This window comes from Podarcis tiliguerta, assembly GCF_965153285.1.
Source record: "Podarcis tiliguerta genome assembly, chromosome: 2".
NCBI lineage: Eukaryota > Metazoa > Chordata > Lepidosauria > Squamata > Lacertidae > Podarcis > Podarcis tiliguerta.
In genome coordinates, this window is record NC_139535.1 from 15,873,941 (window position 1) to 15,893,576 (window position 19,636).

Sequence of the window (19,636 nt, forward strand, 5' to 3'; positions counted from 1 at the left end):
CTGGCAGCTGCTTGCTAGTCATCATGGGAGAAGGAGGTTGATATTTACTTTTGCTGTCCTAGTCACCCAGCCACATGCCCCCCAGTCCTAGTCTTCCTAGATCATAGAGGAGAGGTGAAGCAGGAATGTCTGGTCCTGCACATCATGTTGTGCCCTTGCCGTGTTCTCCGCAAGCACCTCTCTGTAAAGTGTTCCCGGTCTAGAAGCACAAAGCATCAAGGGAGCTTTGGCCAAAGTTACTCAAAGATGAGAGGAGGAAAAAGCTATACAGGTCATGTTCGAGCAAACTCAGAGGGGATGTGAGGAGCACTTTAAAACAATCTCAGTGTAAAGTCCTGAGCTCATAACCTCCTTGGCTGAAACCCTTCATTTAACTTGCAGCAATACCTTTATGGCTAGCACAGGGTTGTATATAGCCTTGAGTATATCGCCTGTACACAAGCCTAAATATTATTATTATTATTAATAATAATAATAATAATAATTGTAATAATTTATTATTTATACCCCGCCCATCTGGCTGGGCTTCCCCAGCCACTCTGGGCAGCTTCCAACAGAATATTAAAATACAATAATCTAATATTAAATACAATAATCTATATTATAGATTAACAGCCTTGGGCTTGTCCACATTTCCCTCCGCTCTTTACTGCTGAATTGGAGCAAATGTTCATTGAGTTTTCTGTGGATTGACGTTTGCTCCAATTCAGAGGTAAAGAGCAGGTTTCCTGTGTATAAGGGAGTACTTGGAGCACCCCACAATCACCTAACCTTGGCTCCCATAGGTTCAGATTGGGGGTCACAAGCAAGAGACTACACCCAGGAGATAGAAGCAAAACAGTAGCCTGTAGGCACCCCACTAGCACAAAGACGAAGAAGCCAGAAGCCCCAAACAATATTTACATCTGTATTTCAAAGTTTCCCATAATACATCTCAGGATGCATCATCAAGACATCATAGATATGTCACAGAAAAATGTGTGGTCTCAAGTAGAATCTGAGATCCAGATGTCAGGAGCTCATCCTACACTCGAGTAGGACCCTGGCAGAGACACATGCCCGACTGGCATGTTCTCTCCCTCCTGGTTGTTCGTTCAGGAACTTCAAAAGCTTTCTTCTGCCCGAATATCACAGCAACCAATGCCAACAGACATCGGCACACTTAGGGATCCACAGAGTCTTCGCAGCTTGTGTAACAGACACTCAGCAACTCAGCATTTTGGCTAATCTACTTTATTTACATATAAACACACACAGAGCACTGCAACATGGCTCCTTCTCTCTCTAGCATCAGACAGCAAAGGGGGGAAAAACAAAGGACAATAGTCCCACTTCACGGAACACAGTAACACAAACATCCTGTCTCCATCACTTCCCACCAGTGGTGTAGCGTGGACTGTCAGCACCCGGGGCAAGGCAAGTAATTTGCGCCCCCTAACCCGTGGATTTGCGCCTCCTAACCTGTGGATTTGGGCCCCTAACCCTACCCCCCAGATGTTGCGCCCGGTGCGGCCGGGCCCCCCTGCACCCCCCACGCTACGCCACTGCTTCCCACTCTTTGGAGTCAAAACATACACCGTCATGTGATAGACAAAAATCCCATGACTGCAATCATGGAGCAGGAATTCTAACACCAGACATGCCCCGTCACTCAAATATAGTCTTTCACACTTACACCACCACAGTACAAAGGAAAGCATTTACAGTTCCCTGGTCCCTGAGTCAAGTCTGATACTCTTGGGCAGGATATCGCCCTGATCTCGGGGATTATGGTGGGCTCACTAACCTCTCCTCTTGTACCTCACTTCCCTGGGTCCTAAATGCCACTGGAACTGAGAAGATTGAAGAGTGATTTCTTAAGAATTTCAAAAGTTTTCCCATTGAGCCAGTACATAGATGTGTTTATCAGTGAATTGCTACATTTAGTAATGTGCAGCAGATTCTCTTTGTCTTTGGCTCGTAGTGTGGAAAGGAGAGGCTCTTCCAATTTCCTGGTAACACCTGGGGGAAGCAGTGGGGCACACTAAAAACTGCTCAGACCTTTCTCGACATGGGACAAGCCTAAATCAGTTAGTAGGTACAAGTCACTGATCTCTCATGGGTAAATTGGGAAAAAGCAGCCTTATCAGTTCAAGAAGGACACTGACAAACTGGAACGTGTCCAGAGGAGGGCAACCAAAATGGTCAAAGGCCTGGAAACGATGCCTTATGAGGAACGGCTAAGGGAGCTGGGCATGTTTAGCCTGGAGAAGAGGAGGTTAAGGGGTGATATGATAGCCATGTTCAAATATATAAAAGGATGTCACATAGAGGAGGGAGAAAGGTTGTTTTCTGCTGCTCCAGAGAAGCGGACACGGAGCAATGGATCCAAACTACAAGAAAGAAGATTCCACCTAAACATTAGGAAGAACTTCCTGACAGTAAGAGCTGTTTGACAGTGGAATTTGCTGCTAAGGAGTGTGGTGGAGTCTCCTTCTTTGGAGGTCTTTAAGCAGAGGGCTTGACAACCATATGTCAGGAGTACTCTGATGGTGTTTCCTGCTTGGCAGGGGGTTGGACTCGATGGCCCTCGTGGTCTCTTCCAACTCTATGATTCTATGATCACTGGGAAAGAATCTCCCACACTCGCTGCATTCCTATGTGGTGAATCTGCTTCACTATGAGGAATAGGAAGGATAGCACAGGAACTCCCAACCCAACCCGTTCTCTGATGGCCCCAGGGTGAACCATAGCCCCCAAATTCCTATCTTTCGCTTTAAAAAGAGAGAGCAAATTTCTAGCATTTTTGGAACCCGAGATATGACGCAAAATGTACGGACAACATTCTTTTCGGTGGAAGTTAGGCTGCTCCACCTTTCCTATCTTCTTTTTTTCCCCCAGAACCCCACCCCACCCTCAAATTTCTGCAGGCACCCGTGTGTGTGAGAGAGAGGGACAGATCGAGGGAGAGAGGGAGTTTGGGAGAGAGATGTAGGGGTATGTGAGAAGAGGGAGGATTGTGAATATTTGCAGTGCATTTGTAGCACATGTTGTTGTACAAATATACCAAAGAAAATGTTGTTGCACAAATATACCAAAGACTGAGTAGATGGGAAGCAGGCTTAAAGAAACTCTCCAAGTGTCTGAGTGCAAACCACTTGCAACTGCTAGCAACCTTTTTCCTCAACTGCATACAAAACCCAAACTGTTCTCTCTTGCCAAATTCAACCCATTCTTCCTTTCAGCTTATATATTATAGAATCATAAATCAGAAAGTTGGAAGGGAACCTGAGGAACATTTAGTCCAATCTCCTGCAAGGAAGGAATCTACAGCTGTATTAGGACCCAGACTACTCTTGTTCTTTTAATTCATTTTAAAGGGGTTTGAACATTGTGTTTTAAATTGCTGTGACCTGCCATGTGACCTCAAGGTGAATCGCAGTTTAATAATACTAATATAAAGAAGAAGAAGAAGAAGAAGAAGAAGAAGAAGAAGAAGAAGAAGAAGAAGAATTTGGATTTCATATCCTGCTTTATCACTACCCTAGAGAGTCTCAAAGTGGCTAACATTCTCCTTTCCCTTCTTCCCCCACAACAAACACTCTGTGAAGTGAGTGAGGCTGAGAGACTTCAAAGAAGTGTGACTATCCAAAGGTCACCCAGCAGCTGCAGGTGGAGGAGCGGAGACGTGAACCTGGCTCACCAGATTACGAGTCCACCACTCTTAACCACTACACTACACATACAGTCATACCTTGGAAGTTGAACGGAATCTGTTCCGGAAGTCTGTTCAACTTCCAAAATGTTTGAAAACCAAAGCGCGGCTTCAGATTTGCTTTAGGAGCTTCCTGTAGCTAGTCGGAAGCCATGGAAGTCCCATCGGACATTCAGCTTCCAAAAATAGTTCGCAAACCAGAACACTCACTTCCAGGTTTGTGGCGCTCAGGAGCCCAAATGTCTGAGAAATAAGCTGTTAAGAAACCAATGTATATGCATTTACATCCCAAGTTTCCTAAAGTGAAGAGCATGTGAACAGATTCATACAAAATCCATATAACAGTATAAAAATGTGGATGCATTAATATACTTACAAAATTATGCCGCAGAAATGGAGTACTGCACAGAGTTTGACCTTTAATGCATATTATGCATATAAAGTATATATTTTTAATACAGTTCTGTGTATAATTTTGCATGCAATTAGCCAGGCTTCTTTTTAATAATAAAACAATCCCAGCAATGAACAGTTGGCTGAAAATGAGCAAGTGCTGAATGCAAGAGATGATCGGATGCAGCCAAAGCTCAATCAGGTGAGAACTGCCAAATTCCATGTATATAAACCCATTTAAAATGGATTTATCCCTAAAGATAGGTAAAGTGTAAAGGGACCCCTGACCATTAGGTCCAGTCGTGGCCGACTGGGGTTGCGGCGCTCATCTCGCTTTACTGGCCGAGGGAGCCGGCGTACAGCTTCCAGGTCATGTGGCCAGCATGACTAAGCCGCTTCTGGCGAACCAGAGCAGCGCACAGAAACGCTGTTTACCTCCCCCCCCCCCCGAGCGATACCTATTTATCTACTTGCACTTTGATGTGCTTTTGAACTGCTAGGTTGGCAGGAGCAGGGACCGAGCAACGGGAGCTCATCCCCTCGTGGGGATTCGAACTGCCGACCTTCTGATCGGCAAGTCCTAGGCTCTGTGGTTTAACACACAGTGCCACCCGCGTCCCTATCCCTAAAGATAACACCCGGTTATTTCCAAGTATACTCAATTACCAGATATTGAAGGCTGAAAGGGTGGGGAGAGAGTGCGCATACAACGAAGGGGATAAACATGAGGAAGCATAGAAGAAATTACATGCCGTTCTCATTTTCAATGGGGCATTAGCAATGAATGGGGCTCAAGGCATACTTTCCACTCCTCAAGCCACTCCCGGCTCCAGACTTCCCGAAACTTGACTGCGGCCCTCCTTCCGCGCAGATTCAAAGTGAGCCAGAGGAGCATATCTCGGTGTCACTCGGCCGTCACAGCGCTGAAAACCTGCTGCTATTCTTAGGTTCCTCTCCCCGCAAATGCATACCTCTCCAGCACAAAGGTGGTGCAATGCGTTCCGGACACTTTATTTTCAATTTCCCATCAAAGGAGCCGCACCTCGGGAAAGGCAAGAGGGTGAAAGTATGCAGACAGAGACAGGCACGGAGGAGATCTGCAGCTCAGCTCTCCTCCCTCAGCAAGGAATCTGGATCCAAACGTTCATGCAGCTTCGCTCCTGTCCACCCTGCAAAGCGGAAAGATGAAACTGCTGAGGATTCTGGTATCAGGGATCAATTACCTGGTCTTCCTGCTCTTCTCCATCTTCTTAGCAGGTAGGCCGTCTTAGTGGTGGTCAGCAATCTGACCGGTCAGGGAGAAAAGAAAAGAGTAGGGGGTGAGCAGGGTCCCTCCTCCTGCTACTGCTCCTGTTCCTCCTGTGATGCCATAAAATGTGGAGGTTATTCTAAAGTGTCTCACTGTCCATCCAGGGTGGTTGGAGGAATTGCTTCTTCAGATGACCTGTTTATTGGTCCTGGTTTGCTTGTCCAATGCTTACACAGAAGAAGGGATGGACGAACATCAAAGATGCTCAATGAGTATGGTGTCGTGGTTAGAGTGTCGGACTAGGACCTGAGGGAACAGGGTTCAAGAGCCAGTGTGGTGCAGTGGTTAAGAGCGGTGGACTCGTAATCTGGTGACCCGGGTTCGTTTCCCCGCTCCTCCACATGCAGCTGCTGGGTGACCTTGGGCCAGTCACACTTCTCTGAAGTCCCTCAGCCCCACTCACCTCACAGAGTGTTTGTTGTGGGGGAGGAAGGGAAAGGAGAATGTTAGCCGCTTTGAGACTCCTTAAAGGGAGTGAAAGGTGGGATATCAAATCCAAACTCTTCTTCTTCTTCTTCTTCTTCAAATCCCCACCCAGATAAGAAACTCACTAGCTGACCTTGGGACAGCCATTGCATCCCCTCCGACATGTTGAGTCCCCAAACCGGGCTGCGGGTATCTTCACGTCTGTGATATAGCATGAGTCATGTGACCCAGATGACATCACAGCACTCCCAACATAAGCTTTCTTTTCAGGGCCGTGTTCTCACAGTGCCTCAGACCACACATTTTGCAGCACCATGCAAGATCTGGAAAAGTAAAGCTTTTTTAGGACAAAATCTTCTGGGGCGGTGGAAACTGAGTGACCTGTTTTTTGGGGACACCTGCAGACTATGCCGCTGCCCCTCAGCCTAACCAACCCCATAGGGTCCAATCCCCCATGGGGATTAAATTGTCACTAACCAATCCCCCATGGGGATTAAATGAGGAGTTTCTTCATAAAAGTGATGCACCACAGTTTGTGGTACCAGTAGCTCCAGCTGTGTTAGTAGATCATAGAATCAGAGAGTTGGAAGGGACCCTGAGGATCATCTAGTCCAACCCCCTGCAATTCAGGAATATGCAGCTGTCCCAGGCAGGGATCGAACCTGCAACCTTGGCATTATCAGCACCACGCTCTACCCAACTCAGCTATCCGGGTGATAGGTAGTCTTGGCAGATTATAAATTTAACAAGAACAGTAAGAGGACTGTGCCCCTACTAAATGTGCTCTGAACTGGGTATTCTTAATATGTGGCATGAGAATTGGGGAAGCTTAGAGCAGTGTTTTTCAACCACTGTTCCGCGGCACACTAGTGTGCCGCGAGATGTTGCCTGGTGTGCCGTGGGAAAAATTGAAAAATTCGAAAGATTTTTTTTAAAAAAAATAAAATTCAAATTTTCGCCCACTAGGCGGGCGCCGGACTGTGTCCTGGGTATGGGTGGGGTGGGGGTTTTGACCCCACCCTCGGCCAGCAGGGGCGCCGATTGGCGCTCCTCAGGGGGACACCCTCCACTTTTCTGATGTCCGGGCTGTGATTGGTCCAGACTCCACCCTGGACCTATCACAGTAGGACATCATCTTCTGACTTCCTTCCCGCCTGAGCACAGTGTGCGCAGCAGCAGAGAGAAGAAGACGTCACGACTCGAGTCACCAGGAGGACTGGAAAAGTTGTCATTTTATTTCTCTTCAGTCTCCACTGAATGCCTTGACTGGGTTAGGGACCCTTATAGCTCATCATCAGTTGGTGGAAAGGACATGACTTTACAGGAGCAGGAGGAACTAACTGAACTGAGACAAAATCGTGGTTTCAAGCTAAGATTTGCTGATCTACCTTTGGACAGTTTTTGGTTGGATACTGCCAAGGAGTTCCCCCTTCTGGCAAACAAAGCTATTTTGACATTGCTCCCATTTTCCACTACATATCTGTGTGAGATGAGCTTTTCAAGCATGATTGCTATAAAAACTAAATACAGAGAGACTGAGAGCTGTTGACGAAGAGCTGCGTGTGTGTCTTTCTTCGATTCCAGCCAGAATATCAGCTTTGTGTTCAGCCAAACAGGCCCAGGTTGCGCACTGAATAGAGTATTTTATAATTTTTCATATTTCTGTTTACTTACTATTTCATAATAAAGTAATTATAAAATACTTTCTTTGTGTTTATTTGATTCCTATATACAGTGGTGCCCCGCAAGACGAATGCCTCGCAAGATGGAAAACCCGCAAGACGAAAGGGTTTTCCGTTTGCAGAGGCGCTTCGCAAGACGAATTTCCCCATGGGCTTGCTTCGCAAGACGAAAAATGACGAAAAATTTTGAATTTTTTTTTTCGCTCCAAAACCCCTTTTCCTGAAGCGCTAAGCTGCTAAAAGCATTTTAGCAGCAAAACCGCTAATCCCCCAAGCCTTAAAAAGCCGTTTTTAGCCCTTAAATTGTCAATAGCGCTAATAGCGCTACTCCGCCAATGGGCTTGCTTCGCAAGACGAAAAAACCGCAAGACGAAAAGACCCACGGAACGGATTCTTTTCGTCTTGCGAGGCACCACTGTAGTCAATATAGGCACAGAGTTAATTTTTTTAACATTTTCTAATGGTGGTGTGCCTCGTTATTTTTTTCATGAAACAAGTGTGCCTTTGCCCAAAAAAAAGGTTGAAAAACACTGGCTTAGAGTTTGAGATGTCAGCCCCCCAAATGACAGCACACAATCTGACCAACCACTGGCATAGCTGTCAAGGTTTCCCCTTTTTTAAGGGAAATTCCCTTATTCTGAATAGGATTCCTCACAAGAAAAGGGAAAAGTTGACAGCTATGACCACGGGGTTTGAGCCCAAGGAGCCAGCAAGAGTTGGCTACTTGATGTCAGTGTCGTATGAGGCGATGCTAGCACATGTATTGCTTTTTTTTTTTTTTACAGAAGTAGATTGAAAACCAGTTTGTTTGGGTTGGGATGGGGGAAAGCTCATCTGTCAAGGAGAAACTGTCACTGCCAAAAAACCAAGCCCTTGTGTCTGCAATAAGATTCTTTTCTTACGGGAAGGGTGACTGACGTGAATAAAGGCAAGAGTTGAAACAGAGTTCAAGCCTGTTTGAAAAGCCAGGACTAAGGCCAAGAAGAACAAGCTGAAAAAGGGAGACACAGGGATGAAGAAAGTACTTGCCTGCACCATCAGAGTCACTATCTGCTCTGGCTTGCCCTTCGGTTGCCTCTCTTCCCTCACTGAGTCCACCTCAGGCTTTGTCAACGTGGTGCTCTCCAGATGAGAAGAAGAAGAAGAGTTTGGATTTGATATCCCGCCTTTCACTACCCGAAGGAGTCTCAAAGCGGCTAACATTCTCCTTTCCCTTCCTCCCCCACAACAAACACTCTGTGAGGTGAGTGGGGCTGAGAGACTTCAGAGAAGTGTGACTGGCCCAAGGTCACCCAGCAGCTGCATGTGGAGGAGCGGAGACGCGAACCCGGTTCCCCAGATTACGAGACTACCGCTCTTAACCACTACACCACATTATACTCTCTAATATTGATATTGATGGGAGTTGTAGTTCAGAACATCTAGAGGGCGCCATGTTGGTGAGGGCTGGCCTACCTCCCCACTGCCATTATCACAAGGTTGCTGCCACTGGCTGGCTTGCCAAGCAGAGAAGCAGGGAGCCAATGACCATAAAATCATAGAATTTTAGAGTTTGAAGGGACCCCAAGGCTCCTGTAGTCCAACCCCCTGCAATGCAGGATTGGTGGGAATGCTGTGGAGAGTAGGAGAGGATATATTGTTTAAATATTATAGTACCTCACTCACGATAGTGTCAGTAAGTGAGTACATTCCCCAGTATACAGCAGGAAGCTACCGAAGTTGGTAGATTCGTTTGAATCTGTTTACTTAAGCAATTCAATCTGGCTTGTCCAGTTTGGATCCTGGTAAATTCCCCTGTGATCCCTTTTAAAAATAATAAAAACGCAACAGTCTTTTCTTAAAGTAATGATAAGAAGTTTACTTACGTTGAGTTCTCAGTAGGTTCCCTGAAGGCAGGCTTTAGTTTGTAGTTACAGAAAAGAGAGTGGGTTCATCCCATGTTGGGAAATGAGCCCCTGTGCTGCTGGCTGAGAGCCAGCAGACAGCCAAATACCGTATTTTTTGCTCTATAAGACTCACTTTTTCCCTCCTAAAAAGTAAGGGGAAATGTGTGTACGTCTTATGGAGCGAATGCAAGCTGCGCAGCTATCCCAGAAGCCAGAACAGCAAGAGGGATTGCTGCTTTCACTGTGCAGCGATCCCTCTTGCTGTTCTGGCTTCTGAGATTCAGAATATTTTTTTCCTTGTTTTCCTTCTCCAAAAACTAGTTGCGTTTTATGGTCTGGTGCGTCTTATAGAGCGAAAAATATGGTACATCAAGATGGAATAATGTGAAGAAGAAGAAGGGGAAAGATGGCTGTATGACTGGCCCTTTTATTGGGCCTCACAGGCTCACGCCCATCTACCTGGTCACACGCAGGGGGTCACACGCAGGTGTGACAGGAAGTCCTCCCGCCTGGAGTAACATCCCCCTGTGTGTCCACTCTGGGCAAACAGGAAGTGTTGTACTTGACTGCTTATGTTACATCCCACAGGAATAACGATGTCAACTATTTATGGCTTGTTTTGTGGAAAGGTTACACGATGCTGCGTCAAGCAAGTGCTGTCCCATATTTTGCAGTGCATCTTTCCCGTCACATTTATTATTGCTTAAAAAAGGCCATTTTAGGGAGTGAAATTGGCTTGTTGCTCAGGATCTCAAAATCAGCTTTAATTCCGCAACCTGAATTTGCTGGTATGTGACTCTCACCTGAAGAAAATAGCACCAAAAGGAATCCAAGGTTTGTGGATTTCATAGAGGGATTTCACACCTCCCTGCACCCCATTATTTGAGTACCGTGTAATGTATGAATTGGGTTTGACAGTTCTCTCCCATTATCAGCCACCGGTACAAATACATCTGTCAGCACTATGCTGCCCCTAGTGGCTCTGAGTGGTAGCACATCAGGAGCCACCAAGAACACAATTGCACCTGCTGAAAAGATGAGGCCTACCAAAACACATCCCAGTGGAAACACAACTCGAGTGGAAGAACAGCACGGCTAACAAGTGTGACTCTCAGCACGACTGAACCTGCTGAAGGACTTAAGGTTTCACCACCCCTGCCACCTTCGAGATGGCTTATGGTCAGAGTGCCTTCTGGACTGTGCTTACCTGGTGCCAAGTGTGAACTGCAAGGGCTCCTGGGAAGGATGTTGCCATGGTTCATGAAGAAGATCAAGCATCTGCAACAATTAAATGGACTCCACTGGACTTAAGCATATACCCTCCTCTGAATTCAACCAGTGTTTAAAGTTCTAAGATTACAGCATAAACCAGAAGCTCCTATAAGCTCAGGTTCTGTTAACATCTTGCGATCGGGAGCGGATCTGCTATGATACTAGTGAAGCTCAAGCTTCCAGGGCCCCTCATCTTGGAGAGGCCCAGAAGCGAATTTAGTCCACATTGCTTTTTAAAAAATGGGCCTAGTAAACCCAATTTGAGTTGTGTGAGTCAAATTGATTAATTTTTGGTTGTCTATCTTTCAACGGTCCCAAGGTCTGAGAGTCACAGATGTTGCAGAGGTCTGGTGATCTGTAATAGAACAACCCCATTGAAAAAGATAACAAGAGTCACCCAGACCTCATTTCTGGGTGCCAAGGGGGGGCTCCATAACAGTGCAGGCTTCAGGGCCCCCCAAAATGTAGGTCCACCACCTCTTGTGATGTCACAAAAATTTTGGGTCATGACCTTGCAAGGAGAGGATAGGATACAGTAGTGCCTCGCAAGACGAAATTAATTTGTTCTGCGAGTTTTTTCGTCTTGTGAATTTTTCATCTTGCGAAGCACGGAAATGCATTGACGGTTTCCCATAGGAATGCATTGACGGTTTTTAAAAAAAAGGCGCAAGACGTTTTCGTCTGGCGAAGCAAGCCCATAGGGAAATTCGTCTTGCGAAGCAACTCAAAAAACAAAAAACTCTTTCGTCTTGTGAGTTTTTCATCTTGCGAGGCATTCGTCTTGCGAGGTACCACTGTATTTACAGAAGAGTAGGGTGATTTACTGGCTTAAAAATTATTTGCCTGGATTCCCCTTTCATAATAATAATAATAATAATAATAATAATAATAATAATACAGTGGTACCTCGGGTTACACACACTTCAGGTTACATACACTTCAGGTTACAGACTCCGCTAACCCAGAAATAGTGCTTCAGGTTAAGAACTTTGCTTCAGGATAAGAACAGAAATCGGGCTCCGGCAGCGCAGCGGCAGCGGGAGGCCCCATTAGCTAAAGTGGTCTTCAGGTTAAGAATAGTTTCAGGTTAAGAACAGACCTCCGGAACGAATTAAGTACTTAACCTGAGGTACCACTGTAAAAATAATAATAATAATTTATTTCTACCCCGCCCATCTGGCTAGGTTTCCCCAGCCACTCTGGGAGGCTTCCAACAAAACATTAAAAATACATTAAAACATCAGTCATTAAAAACTTCCCTAAACAGGGAAGTAGAAGGGATCGATGCTCCTGAACAGCAGCTGCTGGAAACCATGGGAGTGGAGAGGGCGCTTGTGCTCAGAGGGTTTTCCATGTGTCTCTGGGTGGCCACTGTGAGAACAGGATGCTGGACTAGATAGGTCATTGGGCTGATCCAGGAAGCTCCCCTTATGTTCTTAGGAGTTTCGTTTTTCTCCTCACTTGCCAGCCACTGGTGTTGGCACCTCAGGCAACATCACCACAGGAACCACAAGCACACCAGCTGCACCAGTGACCAACAGCACCATTCTGCCAGTTAACACTGCCAAGACCACCAGGACATCTCTTGCTACCATGGCTCCATCCACGGTAACTAATGGCAACCAGCCATCAGATGCAAGCGACGACACTGTACTACTAATGAGCATCACCACGTCAGCAGGAGCCCATGTTGAAACTGATATTGCCACGCCAGGTATGGATAGGCCTACTAAACTTCCTCAATTCCTTCCCAAGCTCACCTTTTGAAGGCCACCTTCTGTCAGCCCCTTTCTAATACCCTTTCCGTCGCCTTCTTTCGCTGCAGGAACAGAGATGACACAGAGTCCAGAAGATCAACCGTTGACGTTCTGGGGGATCATTCTGATCTCCTTAGCAGTGACTGCAGCTATCACAGCAGGCTTCATTGGGTGCTTCTTCTTCTGCAGAGTAAGGCGGGCATGCCAGCTTTCATCATATCGTTGGGAGATGGGCCAATGACATAATCAGAGCCAGGATTCAAGTGATTAAGATGCTGGCAAGACACTGGCACTTTTCAACACAGCGGCTCCCTGGTAGCTCAGCTAGTTAGGTGCTGATCATGCAAAGGTTGCAGGTTTGTTCCTGTTGGTCTAATAATAATAATAATAATAAATTTTATTTATACCCCGCCCTCCCCAGCCAAAGCTGGGCTCAGGGCGGCTAACAACAATAAAAACAATCCAACATTCTAAAAACTTTTCACCATAAAATCAATCAAAAACAAATTGATGGCAACCAGCAAGCAAGACCCTGTGCAGATTGCCAGAGGAGGGGGTCAGGCTGCACCCTGACCAAAGGCCTGGTGGAACAGCTCTGTCTTACAGGCCCTGCGGAAAGATGTCAAGTCCCGCAGGGCCCTAGTCTCTTGTGACAGAGCGTTCCACCAGATTGGTGCCACAGCCGAGAAAGCTCTGGCTCTAGTTGAGGCCAGCCTAACCTCTCTGAGGCCTGGGACCTTCAGGATGTTTTTATTTGACAAGCGTAGGTTTCTCTGTGGGGCATACCAGGAGAGGCGGTCCCGTAGGTACGAGGGTCCTAGGCCGTATAGGGCTTTAAAGGTTAAAACCAGCACCTTAAACCTGATCCTGTACTCCACCGGGAGCCAGTGCAGCTGGTATAGTACTGGATGAATGTGATCTCGCAGTGACGACCCCATAAGGAGTCTCGCTGCGGCATTCTGCACCCGCTGGAGTTTCTGGGTCAGTCTCAAGGGCAGCCCCACGTAGAGCGAGTTACAATAATCCAGTCTGGAGGTGACCGTCGCGTGGATCACAGTGGCTAGGTCAGGGAGAGAGAGATAAGGAGCCAACTGCTTAGCTTGGCGGAGATGAAAAAATGCCGCCTTTGTTATAGCTGTAATCTGCGCCTCCACAGAGAGGGAGGTATCGAAGATTACACCCAAACTCTTAACAGACGATGCTGGCACTAGTTGGGCCCCCGCAAGAGATGGGAGTTGCCCCCTCAATCCCATATCGCCCCGTCCCAGCCAGAGGACCTCTGTCTTCGAAGGATTTAACTTCAACCAGCTCCCACGAAACCATCCAGCCACAGCTTCCAGGCATCTGGTCAGTGTGTCTGGGGCCGAGTCAGGATGGCCATCCATCAACAGATAGTTGGGTGTCATCGGCATACTGATGGCAACCCAGCCCAAAACTCCGGACAAGCTGGGCGAGGGGACGCATAAAGATGTTAAAAAGCATCGGAGAGAGAATCGCACCCTGAGGCACTCCACACACCAGGGAGTGGTGCGATGACAATTCCCCCCCAAGCGCCACCCTCTGTCCCCAACCAGAGAGAAACGAGCGCAGCCATTGAAGGACTGTGCCCTGGATCCCCACGTCGGCAAGGCGGTGGTCCAGGAGTTCGTGATCGACCATGTTGAAGGCTGCTGACAGGTCTAGAAGAATCAGCAGCCCCGACCCGCCTCGATCCAGCTGCCTGCGGAGATCATCTGTTAGGGCGACCAGAGCCGTCTCGGTCCCATGACCAGCGCGGAAGCCGGACTGGAATGGATCGAGAGCCGATGTTTCATCCAGAAACCTACCAAGCTGTTCAGCAACCGCTCTCTCAATCACCTTACCCAGGAATGGAAGATTCGAAACCTGGTCTAGATCAGGGATGTCCAACAGGTCGATTGTGATCTACTGGTAGATCCCCGTGGTGTTTTGGTAGATCGCGATCGATCTCTGGCTCCCTTTCCTCTGCGCTGGTAAATCTGACTCCTGCGCCGACCTCATTCCAGCTTCCATTGCTGTTTGAATTCAGGAAGGGAAGACAGAGCTCCCTCTGTGTGGCTGTTTTCATCCACAGGGATGTTTTTGTGAGGGACTTAACCCCAACCTCCCTTGCCTTCCTCCCCCCCCCCAACTGAACTCCCCTCACCCAGAAAGCCTGCATCTTAACCCCACCCCCAAAACGGGGCTTTCCTCCTCCCAAAACTCAACAACTTTGAGCTGAACCCCTAAAAAATGGGGGTAGATCACTGCCAGATTTTAATTCTGAAAGTGGATCGCAGTCTCTTGGGAGTTGGCCACCTCTGAACTAGATTATCCTCAGGGTCTCTGCAGTTCTATGATTGGCTCTAATGCCATGTGCTAAGCCAGCTAGATGCTTGCTAAAATAGAGTACAGTGGCAACAAGGAGAGATTGTCGCAGCATATATCATTTTGTTTGCAGATAAAAGTAAAGGTAAAGGGACCCCTGACCATTAGGTCCAGTCGTGGCTGACTCTGGGGTTGCGGCGCTCATCTCGCTTTATTGGCCGAGGGAGCCGGCGTACAGCTTCCGGGTCATGTGGCCAGCATGACGAAGCCGCTTCTGGTGAACCAGAGCGGCGCACGGAAACGCCGTTTACCTTCCCGCCAGAGTGGTACCTATTTATCTACTTGCACTTTGTGCTTTCGAACTGCTAGGTTGGCAGGAGCAGGGACCGAGCAACGGGAGATCACCCCATTGCGGGGATTCGAGCCGCCAACCTTCTGATCGGCAAGTACTAGGCTCTGTGGTTTAACCCACAGTGCCGCCTGCAGAGCAAAATAGATGTGAGTTGTTTATAGAATTTTATTTTTTAAAAAACCTACTTATTAATAGCCACAAAGATTGGGGAAGCGGCACTAAAGGAAAGGGTATTCATCCTTTATATCCTGCCCCCTCTTCCTTTCCTCTCCCACCCTTCACAGAATCTGCCATTTGTTCAACTTTGGGGAAAGAGGCATATCATCTGCAGGAGGAAGTTAACAGCATTGCAGAGGTGTAGAAATTAGATTGGAGAAAGAGCAGGAGAGGAAAGAGTTAAACATGCACTCTCCCCCCCCCCCCGCACGCCACTTCCTTGATCATCCACATGAGGCCACTAATGAGTTCTTGTTTTTAAAGAAGTAGGTAGATCCCAGTCATAATTTTGTATAGTGCAAATAACGTCTTCATCGGGACAACAGCAAGGAAGAAAGGGGTTAAATGCTCTCTCCTGCTGTGATCCCAGTCACAGAATTGTAGAGTTTGAAGGGACCTTGGGGGTCATCTAATCCCCTGAAATGCAGGAATTTCAGCTAAAGCATCCATGGCAGATGGCCACCCAACCTCTGCTTATAAACCTCTGAGGAAGGAGAGTCCAGGACCTCACAACAGAGTCCTTTTTACCATTAAACAGCCCTTACTGTCCTTTCTTGTAACTTGAATCCATTGGTTGGGGCCTACCCTCCAGAACAGGAGAATACAAGCTTGCTCCTTCCGTGTGACAGCCCTGTAGATATCTGAAGGTGGCTATAAAGTCTCCTCTAAGTCTCCTCTTGATTCCCAGATCTTTGATCATCTTGGTCACCTTCCTCTGCAGACATTCCAGCTCGTCAGTATCCTTATATGGTGGTGCCCAGAACTGGACACAGTGTTCCATGTGTAGTCTGGCCAAGGCAGAATAGAGTGGGACTATTATTTCCCTTGATCTGGACACTATACTTAAGCACATGTTAAGCTTTTGGTCTACCAAGACCCTTAGATCCTTTTCACATGTACTAGTGGCAATCTAGGTGTCCCCCATCTTATATTTGTGCATCTGGTTCGTCCTGCCTTAGTGCAGAACCTTACATTTGCCCCTATTGAAATTCATTTTGTTAGTTTGAACCCTGTTCTCCAATCTGTTAAGGTAAGGTTATATTGAATCCCGATTCTATCTTCATTGCCTCCCAGTACGTTTCCGAACACAATTCAAAGTGTTGGTGCTGACCTTTAAAGCTCTAAACAGCCTCGGTCCTGTATACCTGAAGGAGTGTCTCCACCCCCATCATCCAGCCCGGATGCTGAGGTCCAGCGCCGAGGGCCTTCTAGCCGTTCCCTCGCTGCGAGAAGTGAGGTTACAGGGAACCAGGCAGAGGGCCTTCTTGGTAGTGGCACCTGCCCTGTGGAACGCCCTCCCAACAGATGTCAAGGCAATAAACAACTATTTTTCTTTTAAAAGACAACTGAAGGCAGCCCTGTTTAGGGAAGTTTTTAATGTCTGACTTTGTTGTTTTTAATATTCTGTGGGGAGCTGCCCAGAGTGGCTAGAGAAACCCAACCAGATGGGTGGGGGGTATAAATAATAAATTATCATCATCATCATCTTCTGTGGCATTAGCTGCCCCTCCCATTCGCTACTCCCAGGGGGCGGAGGAAGGAGGAGGAGGAGTTTGGATTTGATATTCCACTTTATCACTACCCTAAAGAGTCTCAAAGTGGCTAACATTCTCCTTTCCCTTCCTCCCCCACAACAAACACTCTGTGAGGTGAGTGGGGCTGAGAGACTTCAAAGAAGTGTGACTGGCCCAAGGTCACCCAGCAGCTGCATGTGGAGGAACGGAGACGCGAACCCGGTTCCGTAGGTTACGAGACTATCGCTCTCAACCACTACACCACACTGGCTCTTTATACATTGTATAAGATGTATACAATGGCGGTGGGGGTAGTGCGCCCCAGGTGTCATCACTGAGGGGGGTGACATTTGGCGCACCGCCCACCTGCAACTTCCAAGCCTACCCCGACCCATTGGGGGAAGGGGCGGAGCTGCCTTCCCCCCTTCCTCCTTTGTTTTGACAGCTCGGGGGAGGCTTGGGAGTCACGGGCAGGCGGGCAGTGCGCCGTTGCCCCCCCCCCCGCTCACGGGTTGCTTCCTGGGGGGAAGCCTCCCCCAAGCTGTCAAAATGAAGAGGGAAGGGAGGAAGGCTGTTGGCAAAGCGGCGTAGCTCCCTCCCCAACACAACCCAGGAAGCAGCCCACCATGGGCGGCTCGCTTCACCACCACCCCTGGCAGCTCGCTCCGCCCCCATGGGCGTCTTGCCCCCTGGGACGCTCGCCCCACCCCCATGGCCCTGCCCCCGGGTGCACAGCATGTGCGCCGCTTTGGGTGCTGGAGCAGCTAGCTCCGCCTCTGGCTACCCCTCCCAGTTTGACGCTATAATTATGGTCTCCTCCCAGAAGCTGCTATTTGTACTTCCTCATTAAATACAATGTATTTAACATGGCACATTAAATATAATGTATTTAACAACACATCTTATTTGGCTGGAAGGATTCCTGACTTATTTCAGAGTTTTGGAGAAGAAATGTACTTAAAGTCATACCTCATGTTACGTCCGCTTCATGTCACATGTACTCTTTTCATGTTGTGAATGGGCCTCCAGAACGGATCCCGTTCGCAACCAGAGGTACCACTGTAAAGGTAAAGGTACCCCTGCCCGTACGGGCCAGTCTTGACAGACTCTAGGGTTGTGCGCCCATCTCACTCAGGAGGCCAGGGGCCAGCGCTGTCCGGAGACACTTTCGGGTCACGTGGCCAGCGTGACATCGCTGCTCTGGCGAGCCAGAGCCGCACACGGAAACGCCGTTTACCTTCCCGCTAGTAAGCGGTCCCTATTTATCTACTTGCACCCAGGAGTGCTTTCGAACTGCTAGGTTGGCAGGCACTGGGACCGAACAACGGGAGCGCACCCCACCGCAGGGATTCGAACCGCCGACCTTTCGATCGGCAAGCCCTAGGTGCTGAGGCTTTTACCCACAGCGCCACCCGCGTCCCTGAGGTACCACTGTACTTACTGGCAATTAGAAAAATGATTCAACAGTCTGAGTTGAAACTTGGCAGTGTAGGAAATGTGAGCCATGAATCCTTGAAGAGTTGGGAGTAAAAGCAATTACTCACTTTGAATGAGTGACTTCGTTTGATGAGTGACTTCATGAATATATATTATGCTTGATGATTTTAAAAAATGCTTAAGCGGACACTATTGCCTGAGTCGGGCTTGTTGTTTTTTCTGGAACTATTGTTATCTTCTTTCCTCTTTGCTAACAAGAATACTTCTTTGTCTTTAATTGCAGAGAAATAATTTCTAAGCCAAAATCCACGTTTCAGCTCCTCTTCCTTCTACCTTCCTTATTCAAGAGAATAAACAAGGAACTGCTGTTACACTTGCTCAGGGGTGCTGCAACCAGATCCTGTGGCAAGAGGGATCCCCAGAAGATCCATCCGTCATCATTTGAGCATCCTTAAACTGGAACCAGAAGTTCCACAACTCTCTTAAGTCTTCCCAACTCCTAACTCAAGCACCAGACCTTAACTCAAGTACAGAGAGACTTTAGAGCAATGTTGTGGAGCACCAATGTTTTCAAATGTGGGAAAAAATAAGACACACAAGCTATTTCTATCAAATATCTTTTGCATTGTCTTGGTTTTCTCAGCCTAAAAATGTAATGAAGTTACATAGTCGCATGCTAACGATCCCCTGATGGGTGAGGTCTTCTAATTACCACTTGGGGTACTATTTCCTTTGCCACAAAATTCTGCAAAACATTGGGGGATCACCAAACACAAACATGAGACTTCAGTGTGCAATTGTGGAATCCAATTCCATGGGGAAACTTGCACTTCTTTGACTGCAGAAGGTGGCAGTAGGGATTATCTATAGATCATAAAGAAAACCCATTAAGCAATTATGACTCACTGCTATCCTGTTCTGCAAATGCTGATATATGGAAAAGTCGGCACCTATAATGTGTCTAATAATAAGCACCACCACTTCTCATTCCCAGTTCTTCATTGCTACACAGACTTGCTGACTGCACAGCACGCTTCCCGGCCCACACAAAGCCTCAAGCTGCTGTTTGTTCTGTAATTTGCTGCTGTCACCTCAGTTGTATCCTCCAGGGAAGGGAACTTTTATTTGACAAGATTAGCTGAGGTATTGCAGGTTCTGTGTCTGGCAGCGTCATGTAATTAATAAAATAGGCAGGGTTTTAATAGCACACTGGTGCCTTGGCCTTGACATCCTGTGCCAGCATGCAAGGTGAGTTATGCCTGCTGGGTATGAAGGTTTGATTAAACCCCAACACCGCTGACACCCCATGACCAATCATTCAGGGGATATCTTAGCCCTCTAATGTTTGGTGAGCGATGCTCACAACAGGTGCT

At 47.6% G+C, this 19,636-nt stretch overlaps 1 protein-coding gene and 1 pseudogene across 2 annotated transcripts in view; both read left to right on the top strand.

The window, feature by feature from the left end:
- Window positions 1–19,636, top strand: part of LOC310670949 (large ribosomal subunit protein eL32-like) — an 83,086-nt pseudogene that overhangs the window by 53,625 nt on the left and 9,825 nt on the right. The window lies entirely within an intron of this gene.
- LOC310670958 (uncharacterized protein) lies at window positions 5,101–18,877 on the top strand. The gene is made up of 4 exons (XM_083426842.1): window positions 5,101–5,344; window positions 12,131–12,376; window positions 12,488–12,609; window positions 18,547–18,877. Exons 1-4 carry the CDS (start codon window positions 5,272–5,274, stop codon window positions 18,559–18,561), a joined length of 456 nt encoding a protein of 151 aa, XP_083282968.1. The 5' UTR covers window positions 5,101–5,271; the 3' UTR covers window positions 18,562–18,877.